At 34.6% G+C, this 17,278-nt stretch overlaps 1 protein-coding gene across 1 annotated transcript in view; it reads left to right on the top strand.

Moving 5' to 3' along the window:
- Nucleotides 1-3,733: 3,733 nt before the first annotated feature.
- Nucleotides 3,734-17,278, top strand: part of COPB1 (COPI coat complex subunit beta 1) — a 34,604-nt gene continuing 21,059 nt past the window's right edge. Inside the window, exons 1-7 of the mRNA XM_063093254.1 lie at nt 3,734-3,831; nt 4,582-4,732; nt 8,413-8,642; nt 9,067-9,236; nt 10,788-10,902; nt 13,016-13,108; nt 15,176-15,313. Coding sequence (XP_062949324.1) covers nt 4,642-4,732; nt 8,413-8,642; nt 9,067-9,236; nt 10,788-10,902; nt 13,016-13,108; nt 15,176-15,313 — 837 coding nt within the window. The 5' untranslated portion in view covers nt 3,734-3,831; nt 4,582-4,641. The remainder of the gene's footprint in view (nt 3,832-4,581; nt 4,733-8,412; nt 8,643-9,066; nt 9,237-10,787; nt 10,903-13,015; nt 13,109-15,175; nt 15,314-17,278) is intronic.

Below are 17,278 nucleotides of genomic sequence, written 5' to 3'. Positions count from 1 at the left end.
GTTGTTTTAAGTAGCTTCAACTATAAATAGTCTGGGATTACAATGTTCATTTGCCATGTTTGTCAAATTAAATTGCCTTATGTTTAGTGATGGTGACAAATAATACCTCCTATCTATCATAGCCTTATAACAATTCTTCAGTGTATGGACTGGCTGCATGAGAATCCATGGAGGTTTAGTTCAGAATACAGATTTCAGGGTTCAACCTGAACCCTGAAGAGATTCTGATTAAAATATAAGAAACCACCATTTTCCAACAAAAGTAGCAAGATTATTAATATATGAATGGTTCTTTCTAACTAACAGATGGAAGCAGTTATGGCTCTGGTCTCTGTAGAGAACTTTTGCAAAAATAACAAAAGGGAAATTTTAATCCCAAACTTATCTTCCCCAGCCCAACTCCAGCATAACCCTTAGGTTGTCTTCCATTATTCCCATTAACTGTATACTCAGATATTGCAGAACAATTTTCATCTTAGACCATGCAAAATGAAATTAGAGGCAATCTGATTTGAAAAAAGAAAAAAACTATAGTACAAAATTTTGCTGCTATGAAGCCTAAAGGAGTTAGTTTATTTTCTGAGATAGTACATCTTTCTAGAGAAGAGAAGTTCATTTATAGATATTAGACCCAGATTTTAGAACTAATTCTATTAATTAGCTGCTATTGGCTTTGGGCAAGTTACTTAGCCCTATTTCAAGGAAACCCTATATAGAATTTCTTTTTTTTTTTTTTTTTTTTTGGCCAGCTGTCCAGTAAGGGGATCCAAACTCTTGACCTTGGTGTTATCAGTACTGTGCTCTAACCAACTGAGCTAACAGGCCAGCCCTAGAGAGTTATTTTGAGGGTTAAATGGGAGAATTCATGTGATAACAGCTTGTAAACTCTAAAATTTATAAAATATTAGTTTGGCTTTTTTCCCCCAGGTTTCTCAAACTTAAAAAGCCTTAGTAGGTTTAAATCTTTGTAACTTCTTGAATGGAGGGTATAGGAAACTGGCAGCCTTGCTGAGGGAAAGACCTCCGACTAAGTACAGGAATGTGTGAGATGGCAGTCTCTACTCCAGGTGTAGCCTCTAGAATCTGCCTAAATTTAAGCTTGGGAGTAGGCCACAAGTACCATTTGACCTACAATGGAGTTGCATCAAGCACATGTAACTTTAACACATATACACACACTTAAACAGTGAGAGAGAGACTCGCACTGGCTAGCTGCCAAAAAACAAGAAAAATATTACGTGATTCATTTTTTTACCTATCCCCTAAATACAAGCCAACTAGTTGGCTAGTACTCCACTGGAAAAAAACAGTGACCTGTATTGTACTTTGGGGGTAATTTAAGTAATTTTTTCAATATGTGATTTTAATCTTATACACTGACTTCAGAAAAAATCGTCCCATTCCCATAAAACTCAACTCCACTGTATGGACAGAGTTCATTAAGATGTCCTTTCATGTCTTGTCTAGTACTCAGTTATTCCACTTAGTCTGCTGAATGATTATAAACAGTAAAATTCCTAATAATGTCTTATAAGGCCTATCACTTTGATATAAAGCTAATATTCAATTCACCTGGAATTTTTGAACATCTGTCTGCAGTTCTGAATAACTGACATGATTAAAAATAAAAGGCAGTAAAGTGGTTGTCCAGATTCAGGTTCTAATCCTACGTCCTAGCGTTTGACCATTTTGGCCAATTCTCTTTTCTCTAGGCCTTGATTTCCTAGACATTCTAAATTTTTATGATTCTTGACATATGACAAAGCCCTTGCTCTCAAATAATTTGATTTAAAAAGCATTCAAAAATAATATAATTACATGCTACAGTAAAAATAAGTCCCAAAATATAAAGTGCATTTTCTAACAGGTCAGGAAGAATTGGTGAGGCTATGTAACATCTTGGTATCTATTCAAGAAGCTTTTTATTAAAGAATATGTAACAGTGACAGTTTTAGGTGCAGATCTAAAATGAGGTTTTGTAAAACACTACTTTTTCTTGCCTTATTTTCATATTTAATAGTACTCTTAATGACTTTGTTTTCTTAATGTGTCCTAAATAAACCTCAAAGTTTATAACAATGAACCTCTAGGGCAGCTGAAGTGTTAGTCCTATACCATAGTGGCCCTGAACTGCTGAGCTCTCTTAATGCTAAATCTAGTTTTTATACCTTTTTTGGGCTCATTTCATGCTGACAGATTATCGTTTCTTGATAAGTCAAGTGAACTTAGAAAACAGATAACTGCATTTGTAAAAATTCCATATTAAAAATGAATACAGAGAAAAGGAACAAACTTGTACATACATCTTGGATTGACCTCAAAGGAACTCTGCTGAGTAAAAAAGGCTGATCTCAAAGAATCACATTGTATAATTCCATTTATATAACATCATTGAAATGACAAAATTATAGAGATAGGGGACAGACTGGTGGTTGCTAGGGGTTAGGGAGGGAGGTGGCTGTGGCTATAGAAGATAGCAAGAGGGATCCTTGTCATGATTGTGTATCATGACTAATGTTGATTACACAAATCTAAACATGATAAAAATTGTCTAGAACTAAATACACAAATAAGTACTTTAATTATGTGACATGTTACAATTGGTTGAAGAGTATATGGGATCTCTATTCATATCCCTCTACAATTATCTCAAGATAAAAAGTTTAAAAATGAATGCACAGGATCAGACAGGGCAGTCTTATAATTAAAGAGCTGTAAACACACGGCCTTTGTGATATATTTTGGATGCTTGAATAATTTGGTTTTTGCTTGATGGTTCCAAAACAAAGAAATCTCAAAATAGCTGGATTCTAGAGAGATGAGGTACTGTGTTCTAGCTCCCTGAGGTGAACCTGTTAATAAGGGAAGGTTCTGTCAGACATCTTTGTATACACAATATTTTGATTAAGACTTCAAATGATATTAATAATCAGCCAGGAAACCTTTGTGGGGGGGGGGGATGTGGAGTGGGAGCCTCAGGATATGGAACCTCAAGTGGGCAAGACCGAAGGTGCTATGGCTTATTATAGCAGTAGCAAGTATGTCTTTAGTGATAGGTGAAGTCCTTTAAAACAGTGACTGTTCCCCTTTATGCATAAAAAATTTTAATCTACTGAGTACTCCGGAAGGATCACAAAAGAAGCCATTACTAAGTAAAGAGCAGAAATTATGCCAATGAGACTTTCTATGTTCAAGCAACTCTAGCCCAACTGCAAAGAGGCAGATTCAGACCACTAGAGATATTAAAAACTGAAATGGGTCTTCATATAATCCAGTGGCCCTTACTGAAAGAACCGAAATTACTTTCCAATAGTAATTGCTTTCCCAATTTATCAGTACGTGAACAAAAGCTTCCTGGGCTTCCAGTTCCCAGTCCAGCGCTCTTTTCCACTGGGCCACACGTTGCCCTGTAAAAATGCTTCTCCGCTCTCCAAACGCTTCCTCCCCCTGACTGTTTTAGTTCCTGAAAGAAGGAACAATTTCCAAGCCGCTTTTAAGTGAGCATAGCGCTTAACCCAGCGCTTGGCTTGCAGGGAAAACAACATATACGCGCTTCCACTGTGCTGTGCGGTTTAAACCAATTGTGGACGAGAGAAAAGGAAGAAAGTAGCACATACTTGCGGCGCGCAACTTCAGGACGGAGAAATCCTGTCCTCTCTAAGTCGCCGTAGGGCTAGGTGGCTGTAGCTTCGGTTCTCTCCCCACCCCCTTCCACGTCAGCCACGGACTCTGAGGTGCTGCTGCTGTGGCTGCTTGCTGCTGCTGCTGCTGCGGGTTGGAGCCAGAGCAGACGGGCCTGCGGTTGTCCCAACCGCTGCCCCTCGGAGCCAGGTAGCGGACCATGAGACGGAAATCCTGCAGGCGTGGTGGGCCGAGCAGAATCGGAGGAACTGGCTTTCCAGGAGGAAGATGCGGAACGGGAGCTGCTAGGCCGCTTGCGTCTGGGCCTAGAAAAGGGGAATGGATGGGGGTGGGGGTCTGGGAAGCTCTGGGCCGGACGCCCCATCCAGGCCTGCGTACTGGCCAGGGTCTTTTCCCTCCCAAGACCCCGGGGCTCGGCCTTTGAAGCCGGGGACTGCTTTGCTGGAGGAAGGGGAGGGAGAAATGGGTGCGTTGAGGTAGGGGTACGGTGCGCCACGGACGCAGAGTTGGAACCGACCGATGACTGCAATAAAGAGCTTTTAAGATTTTGACAGAGTATTCGTGCACCAGGGTCGCTTCACTTTAGCAGTTTAGATTGTGTGTGTGTTAAAAATCACTGTTCTAAAACGTGGGGTGGGGCTGGGGGACTGTCACTGTTTTGTGGGCCTTAATTCTGCTGTACAACATTCTCAAACCCTGGGCGGGGGGACTGGGGAGGAAGAAGGGAGTGAGAGTTAATATACCTTAGGCTGGGGCTGACAAGTGTATTTTTTATGAGTTTATTTTTATGGGAACACAATATAGATTGACCCACTCTTTCTAATATTTTAAAACCCATAAGCCAAACTGAGTGAACTTTAGAAAATAAAGATCACTATAGTTACTGGTTTGTGGGTTTTTTAAAAACTTGTAATGATATCTCTGTATTTGTTTTTCTAGATTTTCTGGCATCTTATCATTCTGAAGTCTTGTATTGAGGCTTGATTATAACCGGAAACCATGACGGCTGCTGAGAACGTGTGCTACACGTTAATTAACGTGCCAATGGATTCAGAACCACCATCTGAAATTAGCTTAAAAAATGACCTAGGTAAACTTTGGTAATATTTTAAGAATGAAATGAAAATAAGGGGGAAAAAATGAAAAAAAATCTCATTTACATTTCATGTTCCTTTATAATTAGAAACGCTTAATTTTTGTCTAAATATTTTTTTTCTAGGATCTCTTCAGTAGACCTTTTGTCTTATTTAAAATGAAAATTTGTTACTTTTAGGCTTGCAGTATCAGTTTTTGGAAATATAACATCTGTTTAGTTTAGTAAAGCTAAAGAAATGTAGTAGTTTGGTTGTTGAATATTGCTCAGAATAACATAATTGCTTGTGCAGTTCAATATATTATACTTAAATGTAGCTGGCATTTCTCTGTAGGTAACGGGTTGAGAATGTGTATTGGAATATCTCAGTTCCTTTGTACACTTAATAACGTATTACTTTGTAAAACCGAAAGAACTTGGTTCTTTGGGTTCCCCACCTAAACAAATTAGGTCATCAATAGAATAAACATGTATTTTCCTGAAAGGTTTAAGCTTTTCATTTTTAAATTATTTTGGCAAAAATAAATAAATGAAGTATTTTTGCAAAGAAGAAAACAAAAAGTATATTTCTGAATTAGTGTATACAGTATCTCCTTTTAGTGAGTGATTTTGTCAAAAAAATATTTTTTAAATAATACACTTTCAAAAGTAATGACTCGTTTGATTGAACTGCTAAAAATAAGTATAACAAACTGATAAATAACTGTTTTAAACAGTGGAAATTATGCTTTAAATATTGAAAGTATCTTTTAGAAGGCAGTTTGCCATTTGAAAAGTGACAGTATTTTATTCCTACCTCTTAATCAGCAGTAATGGAATACTTACTGATTTTAGGTTACTTAACAGTAGATTTCTATTGAGATCTTTGTTTGTTTGTTTGTTTGTTTGTTTTGGTGCTGGCTGGTATAGGGATTGCACCACATACTTTGTGTTATCAGCACCATGCTTTAACCAACTGAGCTAACCGGCCAGCCTGAGATATATTTTTAGAGAAAAGGAAAGAAACCCTCTTTTATGACATTCAAACTGATACCATAATATGCAGAAACCACAATATTTTCTTTTTCTTCATATTTCTGTAAGATAGTTGAATGCAAATTAGTGAATATACTTTCATTACTGTTTTTTTTTCATAATTTAAAAGTTTTCTTTATTCCCCCAAATACTTAAGGTTATAGTTGGGAAGGTAAAGGACAAAACCTATCCTTAATTGAAACAGTTCCCTAGGGCCAGCCCGTAGCTCACTTGGGAGAGTGCAGTGCTGATAACGTGGCCAGTTAGCTCACTTCAGAGAGCATGGTGCTGACAACACCAAGTCAAGGGTTAAGATCCCCTTACCGGTCATCTTTAAAAAAAAAAAACAGTTCCCTCGTTTAATTGCAGCTGCCTTAACTACCCTCCTCCAACCATTTAATAAATAAATGGTCTCCAATTTTGTGTATATTTTTGCCTTTAAGAAAAGTTGAGAAAAACGTTTAGAACTCAATTCCAATTTTGAGTAACAAATGCTTTTTTGTTTGGTTAAATACTGAGTTGCTTTAACTATTTACCTTTTTAATCTTACCATTGGATCTGAATTCTGATGACTGTAAGTTCCCTGGAGTAGCAGGTACTTAATGTATTTTGGTGAATTGAATTGATATTTGAAATTTTCTATATTTTTTGTGGTGTTCATAGAGGAAAAATGTTCTGAAAATTTTGAAGATGTGGAGAGAAACATCCTTCACCTCAATTTGGATTGTTGGAATAAATGGAAATTGGGGGAGGGAAGGGGCTTAAAATAAGAATGGTATAGATTTTTTACAAATTTGCTATTAAACTTTTTAAACTTCTGTTACAAGCGAAGTTCTATTCTGCTGAACTTTTAGGAATTTACTGATTTGTTAAAAGTAGACAAAAACTGAAGCAAAAGAAGCCATCGGGATTATAGTAATACAATTTTATGCCTTTTGGTCTTTGTGTCCTTTATGCTATCAAACAGATTAGGGGAAAAAAGAAAGTCTTTTTTTCAATTTGGAAGGAGAGCTTTGGAGCAAAAGAGGGAAAACCTGTTCAGGCTCCGTGAAAACAACTTTAGCCATCTAGAATTTTGCCTATTCTGGCTTATTTTTGTAGTTACTGCTATTAACTACTGTCTTCTCCTGATGCTTTGTTTTTGTCATCCTCATAGACTTACTTAAAAACCGAAGGTTTGCCCAGTTGATACTCACTTTATCCTTTTACATTTGCACGTTTCTTGATTTAATATGGCACACACCAATTTTTTTCATATGTGGCAGGAGATAGAAAACTCTGAAGCAGCAAAAGATGCATGAGAATAGCTTAGTCTATTTTAAACAAAAATATTGACTCTTGTGGGATAAATTTGACAAAAACTCTCAACTGTGTTCTCAGTTCAAATACCTGATGGTATTCTCTGTTCTGCAACATGTGAAAATATCACACTAACATAGTAATAATGTATACCCTTTGGGGGCTAGAAAGGCTTTTGACTTCCTAGTTCATTTCTTCTGAAGCTTAAATCCTTCACTGTATCCCTGCCAAATGGTCATGTACAGTCTCTGTCTCTTTTACTACAGGGAACTCTTTAATAGCCAATTATCTCTAATAGTTAGATATGTATTTCTCATATTTAAAGCCAAATCTGCTTCCTTGTAACTTCTACCCATTAGTTTTAGTTCTATTCCTCATGATAGCCCTAAGATTATGGAACACTTGTCATCCTTTTTTTCTCCCCTCCCCCAGATATTTATTTAATTATCTAAACAATTGTATTAGAATGTGCTTGTCTCATATTTCTGCCTTTGAACTTTGTATTCAAAAGATGTATAGTACCATAAATTTGTCAGTATGCAATGATAATGATGTGTAATTATAGGTTGTTTTGCATAAAATACTTTACATTGCATAGTTTTTAGGCTAACAGTAAACTAGAATTTTATCTTAATTGTGTCATTTTTCATTCTAAACAATGGCTACTAATTTAGAACATTTTAATTTTCTTTTAGTTTTTCAGATGATATCTTAGAAAAGATTCTAAACTTTTATATGAGAGTACTTCAAAAAGTTCATGGAAGGATTCATATTGTCTTTTATTTCTATTTTTCCATGAACTTTTTGAGGTACCCTCATATGATGAGATTTCAGAATTAATCTACTCTAGTTTCAAACCATTTTTAGAATGAGGGCCTTCCTTCTAATGTTAAAAAATGTCACATATTCCACCCCTGTAAGAGTGATTGTAACTTTGAGAAAATGTACACAAAATAGCTAAGCTATTTCTAATTCAGAAGCACTTATCCTAAGAGCATCTATTTACATTTTGAAAAATAGCTGCATGTGTGTTTGAAACACATGGTTACGTTGTATACCTGTAGATTTATGAAATCTGCATCAACTTAATTGGTTACAGACCAGAAATCTAATCCAGTGCCTTTATGTTATATGTAAAGAATCGGAGGTTCAGATAAATGACTTGTACAGAGACATACAGCTTGTTTGTGGCAGAGCCAGGTGGAGAACCCTTGTCACTAGGGTTTGTACCTTTATTACCATTGCCAATAATAAATGAAGTAAGAAAGTACATTTTATTTTGACAATTGCTAAAATTATCCAGGGAATTTTCTTTTGAAATAATTGTGGTTTTTTTTTTTGTTTGTTTGTTTTTTCTGAATCAGAAAAAGGAGATGTGAAGTCAAAGACTGAAGCTTTGAAGAAAGTAATTATTATGATTCTGAATGGTGAAAAACTTCCTGGACTTCTGATGACCATCATTCGTTTTGTGCTACCCCTTCAGGATCATACCATCAAAAAATTACTTTTGGTATTTTGGGAAATTGTTCCTAAAACAACTCCAGATGGGAGACTTTTACATGAAATGATCCTTGTATGTGATGCATACAGAAAGGTAAACACAACTATAATTATTTCTGAGTATTGCTTTAATTTTAAATAAATAAGTATAAAATTGGTGGGATGGGCTTTGTTTTAATATTTTAAATTAATCTTTGATAAGATGTAAGTTTTAGATATTTGGAATTCAAATTGTAAAGAGTTATAAAAAGCTATATTGTTACTTTTTTCAGACATTTTCTATGCATTTTATGTGTATGTATTATTAATAAAAACCAGTGACACGTAATATATAATACACCGATGAAATCAACAAAAATTGCTTTAATCAACAGGAATCTGATGGAAATTGTCTGATAACGTAGGTTTTTTTTTTCCTCAGACTTACTTTCATTGTTTCCACTGGAAGGTCTTACATTAAAAAAATTTTTTTGTAAAAAGCTGAAACTCAACATTTCATATTTAAATTTTTACGTCAGGATCTCCAGCATCCTAATGAATTTATTCGAGGATCTACTCTTCGTTTTCTTTGCAAATTGAAAGAAGCCGAATTGCTAGAACCTTTAATGCCAGCTATCCGTGCTTGTTTGGAACATCGACACAGCTATGTTAGAAGAAATGCTGTTTTGGCCATCTATACTATCTATAGGTAAATAAAGATAATCCTTTGGCTTAGTTCTGTGAGGGCTATTTAGTCTTTTAGACAACATGTTCCACAGTGATTGCTGGCAGGCTGTATGTAAGTTTGCAGACATGTTTTGTTTGGCCAGCACAGTATGTTTTCCTGTCATTAAGTTGTCAACATTGAAAAAGTCAAAAGATCTGATAACGCTGAGCCTTAGTTTTTGCCTGACAGGAATCTACTGAAATTGAATGACAGTATCTCCCTTTAAATAGGTTATATGTATTCTTATTTATGACATTGCCTATCATTCTCAATTGTATTACTCCGGGCCACTTAATTTATTTATTGACATGATTAGTAACCCCTATGGCTTTGGGTTTTTGACCTTGTTTTAGAGTTCTCCTTTTGTGGAATGTGGGTCTTTTTACCCTTGAAGGAACAACTTTTTTAATGAGAAAGGCTGCAGTTATCATCTAATTCCTGTTCTAAGAAGGCTGAAGATTCTGGGCTCTAAAAACGATTCAAAGAACCTGTTAGATGAGGCTAGAATGCTTGGTTTTTGCAATCACTGGTGTCAATTCATTTAGAAGTAGAATGTAATTTTTATAAGTATCTTTGTACTTTAATATATTAGTTGATTGAGGTATAATTTCATAGTTATCTTACTGTTATATTAGATTTTATCTCTTAAGGAAAGTGGTATTCTTGTTAGTAATGTAGTTGAGTTCTTTGAATGTTACCATAAAGACTACACAAATTTCAGAATTTAAGCTAGAGTGCACACACAAAAATTATGACGTTTATAAGACAATTGGAAATTTGAACACTGGGTATATGATGATATTAAGGAATTATTACTTTTTAAGGTATAATAATAGAATTATGATTAGTTTTTAAAATAAAGAATCCTTAATTTTAGAGAAACATACTGATATATTTACAGAAGAAAGAGTAAGTTATCTGAGATTTGCTTCAAATAATATGGGAGGAGGGGGAGTGGGCAGGGGTATGGGTAAAACAAAAGTAGCTAATAATTAATCTTTGTTGGAGCTAGGTGATGGTTTTTATTAAGCTGGTGTTCATTATTTTGTATACTGAAAATATTTTTAAATAAATTTTAAATTTGTATTTATTCCCATAGTAAGTAAGTAAGTATAGGGCTGGCTGGTTAGCCCATTTGGTTAGGATGTGGTATTGATAAGTAGGTACAGTGCACAACTAATAAAATTCAAAGGACTATATTTTTCTCTCTGATAATTCTTAATGAAGGGTTTTTCTTTCATTAAAAGGAAAATATGAAAGACAATTATAAGAGATACCAATTAAGTACATGTTGAGTAAACCAGCTTTTTCTGTATTGAACTAGAAAACATAAAGTTTGATAACTTAGTAGATAAAGGTATAACCTTGTGTTTCCTTCTCCCAATTCTAATTGATTTAAAGTTTCAAAAAACAAAAGAAACAATAGTGTTTATAAAGGTTGAGTAAGTTTCATTTTGGTATTATCTGTAGAGAGTTACTAAAATAGGAAAGTAGGTTTTTATTAAATATGACTGTTACCTGTTTTATTTAAAGAAATTTTGAACATCTTATACCTGATGCTCCTGAACTGATACATGATTTTCTGGTGAATGAGAAGGACGCAAGTTGCAAAAGGAATGCATTTATGATGCTAATTCATGCAGATCAGGTGAAGTACTTTAAAAAAATACTTTTATGAATTTAAATGAAAATTAAAAGTGTGACATAGGCCTAATCATGTTTTTAGTCAGTAATTTTGTTTATTATACATGTGGTTTGTATATTTTGATTTTTTTAGATTTTTGGACTTAATTTGTATAGCAATACATTTTTTTCTAAATGCTTCTCGAAAATATTACTTATGTACATATTCTTTTTTTAAAGTTAACATCAAAGAGGCATTGTATAATAGCCACTTTATAGTTTTTCCAGATTGAAATTATTATGGCTGTATTCTATGACATTCTACTTTGGGTTTTGATTGCCTGTTTTTCCTTATGTTGGTATAGATCTAAAATTGTTTAATAGAGGAAAATAGTAGCTTTGTATAGGGTTTACCCTTAGCCATGTCTGTGGAAGTACGCTGACTTTCAGTGTAATGTGTATACTTATTAGGCTCTTCAAATTTCATAATCCAGCTCTGCTGGTGGTTAAAGTATTTGAGTCTACTTTTGGTTAGCAGTGACTGCACACCTTGGTGGCATCTAATCTTGAAATTTTTGCTCTCCAGTATTTATTATCAAAATGCAGGAAATAATATGCACGAAGACTGAAAAATAAGGAGTCGGTGCATTCCTCTGAAATCTAGATCCTATCATTTTTCTTTCCAGATCTTCATTTAATAGGGATTTTTCCCAATTTTTTTTAATGTGGTAAAATACACATAACATATAATTTACCATCTTAACCATGTTTAAGTGTATAGTTTGTGGTATTAAATACATTCATGATGTTGTACAACCATTACTACCATCCATCTCCATAACTTCTTTCATCTTGCAAAACTGAAACTCTATACTCGTTAAACAATAACTCCTCTTTCCCACTGCACTCCCAGCCCCTGGCAACCACTATACTGCTACCTGTCTCTGATTCTGAATACTCTAAATTCCTCATGTAAATGGAATCATACAGTATTAGTCCTTTTGTGACTGGCTTATTTCACTCAGCATAATGTCTTCAAGGTTCATCCATGTTGTAGCATATGTCAGAATTTCTTTCCTTTTTAAAACTGAATAAACATCAAGGTCAGGGGTTCAGATTCCCATACTGGCCAACTGCATAATTAATAGGTAAATAAATAAATAAACAAACAGAATGAATAATATTCCATTGTGAGTATATAACACATTTTGTTCATCCACTCACCCATCAATGGACACTTGGCTCGCTTTTTTTGCCTTTTAGCAATTGCAAATAATGCTGCTATGAACATGTGTGTGCAGATATCTCTTCAAGACCTTGCTTTCAATTATTTTGGGTATATACCCAGAAGTGGAATTGCTGGATCATATGCCAATTCTATTTTTAATTTTTTGAGGAACCACCATAGCATTTAACACAGCAGCTATACCATTTTACATTACCACCAACAGTGCACAAGAGTTCGTTTCTCAACATCCTTGCCAACATTTGTTATTTTCTGTGTTATTTGGTAGTAGCCATCCTAATGAGTGTGAGGTTATATTAGATACTGTTATTTTATCTTTCTAAACAAAATTTTGAGAAAGCTGCTTATATGGGCCACAGTGTTTTGTTCTTTTGTAGAATTGGTTTTACCAACCTATGCTTTTGCTATTATGCTGTTTACCTACATTAAGAGGCATAATCAGAAATAGCTCAATAAAATTTATTGATTTTTTACTGTAGAGAGATTTTTGAGACCATGGTTCTCTGTATCACAGTGTCTGATATATGAAGACTCATAGGAGATTTTTCTTACATGTTTCATTAACAGGGATCATCATCCTAAGCAGCTGGTTTGTTTTGATTTAGGGATACCCTGAATCATGTAACACATATTGTTTTACTCTTTGGTTTAGTTGCTAGAAGATTTTGGCCTCAGATTTGTGGCCCATTTCTAGAAAATGTATTTGACTTTATGTCTAACATTTTATGTGTTAACCTCATTCTTGGCTTCTTCAGTTTTCTCCATTTAACTTTTTTTTGCCCTGATTTCCTCATTTGTTTTATATGTAGTTGTAATGTGTATATATTTAAGTGGTATTAAGTTCTTGTATTGAATGAGGTGGAATATAGTAAATATATTCTTATTTTTTTAGGATCGAGCTTTGGATTACCTAAGTACTTGTATTGATCAAGTTCAAACATTTGGAGACATTCTTCAGCTGGTGATTGTTGAACTAATTTATAAGGTAAGAATGATAATCTATAATGGGTAAAATAAACTCTGGTTTAATACAAGGTTAAATAGCTTTTTTCTGGGATGCTACTTAATTGCTAGGATAATATGTTTTAATAGTAGAAATATTTTACAGTATGGCCTAATAAACCGGTTTTTGTTCTTTTATCTTTGGTTTATTATATTTTTCCAAGTGCAGTTGACCTTTCATATCTGCAGGTTTTTCATTCATGAATTCAACTGTGCATCAAAAATAATCACAAAAAAAGGCATCAGTAGTGAACATGTACCGACTTTTTTTTCCCTGTCATTATTCCATAAAAAATACAGTATAACAACTATTTACATAGCATTTACATTGTGTTAGGTATTATAAGTAATATAGAAATGATTTAAAGTATTCAGGAGGACGTGCAAAGGTCAGATGCAAATACTACACCATTTTATATGAGGGACTTGAGAATCTGTGGATTTTGGTGGGGGGGCTTGGAACCAATCTGTGGACACTGTACTTGCTTTTATTCTTGCTGAACCTCTGTAAGGAATTCTATAAATTCATGGCTTGAGCCAGTGCAGCTGCAAAGAAAACTTGGTGTACTGTCCAGTCACTTAAAAGATTATGAATTAGGCTTGGAATACCATTTAAGATCTTTTCTTGAGTATATATACCAGATGACTTTGGAAATCTAAAAAGAAACAAAGCCTTAAATACTTTTTTTCTTCCCTGTTTGTAAAAGAGAAGAGAGAAACTTTAAATAGACCTTGTAGAACGTTGACTAACAGGAAGTCTAAAACCAGCTAAGAAATTTGGATTTTATGTTATCTTTTTTTTTGGTGGCTGGCTGGTATGGAGATCTGAACCCCTGACATTGGTGTTATAACACTGCACTCTAACCAGTTATGCTAACCAGCCAGCCTTGGATTTTTAAATGAAGTACATTATTGACAACACTTTAATTTGATATATCCTTTGAAAGAATGATTGCATATTAGTGTTCTGATAAAACAAAAGGTGGAATAACATCCAATTTTGCTACTGATAGCATTAGCGGCTAACAAAACTATAGATCAAGAATGGCTTTATTAAATAGGATGATATGGACAAAACACCCATGGCAGACACAGCTGATTATAGCTGTTTTTGTTTCTGCAGGAAAGGGGCCCCTCTCAACACAGGGTACCAATTGTTTGGAACTGTCATTTAAGATGAAACAAGGATCTTAAATATATACTTCATTTTAATTCCTGTGTATGGTTTAGGGATACCACTAATACTCTCAAAAATAGGGGTTCTCTGCTATTTAGTGACTTTTCTGTTTAGTAGGGTCCAGGTTATAGTAAGAGGGAATAGCTTCTAATTCGTGCTCAAGTAATAGAGATTTGATTATATATATTTTAGGAAGATCTAATATGAATACTAACTTCAAAAGAAAAAGTAAGGGATATTTTCTTCATAAGTGAAGGTATCAGAATGCATTTAGAACAAGATAAAAATTTTTAGTTTCCTCTGCAGTATAGAATATGGTCCCGAATAACAGGAAGTGAAACTTGGAAGAAAAGATTATCTTTCTCTCTTGAAAAACTGATATTTTCTTTTTATCATCTATTGAGATTTATGTCGTCCATCATGTTTCCCTTTTGACATAGCCTCCAGAATGAAAATTTAGGACCAAATTTAATATCCTATCATAGTACTCATATTAGTGTACTTGGTTAATGTGTCTTTGCTTTTGTTATTTTACATTTTCTTTTTCTCTTTCACTGTGTATAGTATGCATATTTTTTATTATAAGCTATCTGAAAACCTGATGTCAAGCAGTAAAAATATAAATTATAATAGAATGAATAAATAAGTAGCTGTAACAATTATTTGAAATAAAACATTTCCTTCTGAAATTGCCGGTGTTGTGTCAGTGCCTCATCCCATGTTGGCCAACATTTTCATATTTTCTTATAAGACTATTTTTAGCTTTCAAATTAAGAAAACTAGTATCCCATGAGCTGACATTCATAAAAAAAATTTCCATTTAGAATCAAGTGACCCTGAAATCAATTGAAAACTAAATGTTTTCTTCTCCAGGTCTGTCATGCTAATCCATCAGAAAGGGCTCGTTTCATTCGCTGCATCTATAACTTATTGCAGTCTTCTAGCCCTGCTGTGAAATATGAAGCTGCTGGGACATTAGTGACACTTTCTAGTGCACCAACTGCTATCAAGGTACTGCTTATTTCTTTTGGGGTTAGATTAGATGATAGACATGTTGTCTCTTATCACCTATAATTTAGTGACATTGCAATTCACTGTATGGTTACATGGCATAGAGAGAACAACTACAAATTTTGTAAAATTTGATTCCTTACATAGTCCAACCTTCCTGCTTTCCTATACACACACACACAGAGCGAGAGAGACAGAGACAGAAAGAATAACAGTATTTCTAGTTTCTGGAGAATGATACTGATATTTTAAGATCTCTTTCCGTACTTTCCATTAAAAACTGTATCTGGGAAAATGAGTCTGGATCCTAAATGATGGATCCTAAAAAAGGTTCCAGTGAGTATTTTCAGTAGTGGAATATTGTCTTTCTCTTCTTTAGTTTACTCTATCAAGACTGTATCAGGGCTGGCCGGTTAGCTCAGTTGGTTAGAGCATGGTGCTGATAACACCAAGGTCCCTGATTTGATCCCTGTACTGGCCAGCTGCCAAAAAAAAAAAAAAAAGAGGGCTATATCAGGAACCCTAATATATTCAGAGAACGCATTGTTCTGGAAAGCCATATTGTATAAATAGGACAATTTACTGCTTTACCCACTAATACTTTGACATTTTTTAAAACTTTTATTTTGAAATAATTTTATTCTTACAGAAAAGTTGCATAAATAGGAAAAAGTTCCCATATGCTTTTTAACTCAGCTTCCCACAGTGTTTCACATTTGCATAACCATTGTATAATTGTCAAAACTAAGAAATTAACATTGGAACAATATTATTAACTAAACTACAGACTTTATTCAAATTTCACCAGTTTTCCCACGTAGGTCCTTTTTCTGTCTCAGGATCCAACCCAGGATCCTACATTGCATTTGGTTGTCATGTCTTAGTCTCCTCCAATCTGTGATAGTACCTCAGCCTGTCCTTGTTTTTCATGACCTTGACAAATTTGAAAACTACCAGTGAATTTGTAAAGTAGCCCTCAATTTGAGTTTGTCTAATGTTCCTCATAGTTTGATTGAGGTTATACATTTTTATACATTTTTGGGAAGAATACCAAAGAAGTGATGTGCCCTTCTCAATGTATCATATTGAGGAGTACATGATTTCTATATATCTTATTACTGGTGATGTTAACCTTTATCAGTCAGTGAAAGTGGTTGTCTTGGTCTGTTTTTGTGTTATAACAATATCTGAGACTGGGTAGTTTATAGAGAAAAGAGGCTTATTTAGCTCATAATTCTGGGACAGCTGCATCTGGCTTAGGCCTTGGGCTGCTTCCACTCAGCAGAAAGTGGAAGGGGTGCTGGCCTGTGTAAGAGATGACATGACGAGAGAGAAGCAAGAGAGGAAGGGAGGGGAGTTGCCAGGCTCCTTTTAACAATCAGTTCTCATGGTAACTAACAGAACAACAACTCCACCCTCTTCCCCAAGGGAGGGTATTAATCTACTTGTGAAGGATCTGCCCTCAGGACCCCAACACTTTCCACTGGGCCATACCTCCCAACACTTCCACATTGGGGATTAAATTTCAACATGAGTTTGGGAGGGCCAGTTATATGTAAACTATAGCAATGGTATCTGCCAGATTTCTCCACTATTATGATATGATTTTTCCCATTGATACCAATAAATATTGTGGGGTATCAGATACTTTAAGACTGCAAATATTCTGTTGCTTCTCAAATTTACACCTACTAATTTTAGCATCCACCAGTAGATTTTCTCTGCAACATTATTACTGTGGTATTCTAATAGTGATTTTCTATTTCCCTCATTTTACACTTATTAAATGGAATTCTTATGCAAGGGAGAGTTGTCCTTTCTCTTCCCTCCCTTTTTTCCATTCTTTTCTTTCTTCTTTATATAAGTGTAAATATTTAATTCTATGGATCATATTCCAATATTATCGTTATTTATTTTATTGATCAAATTGTTCCAGCTTTGGCAATTAAGAGCTCTTTAACATTT

The sequence above is a fragment of the Cynocephalus volans genome, chromosome 4, assembly GCF_027409185.1.
Source record: "Cynocephalus volans isolate mCynVol1 chromosome 4, mCynVol1.pri, whole genome shotgun sequence".
Classification (NCBI taxonomy): Eukaryota; Metazoa; Chordata; class Mammalia; order Dermoptera; family Cynocephalidae; genus Cynocephalus; species Cynocephalus volans.
This window is presented reverse-complemented; position numbering and strand designations above follow the sequence as displayed.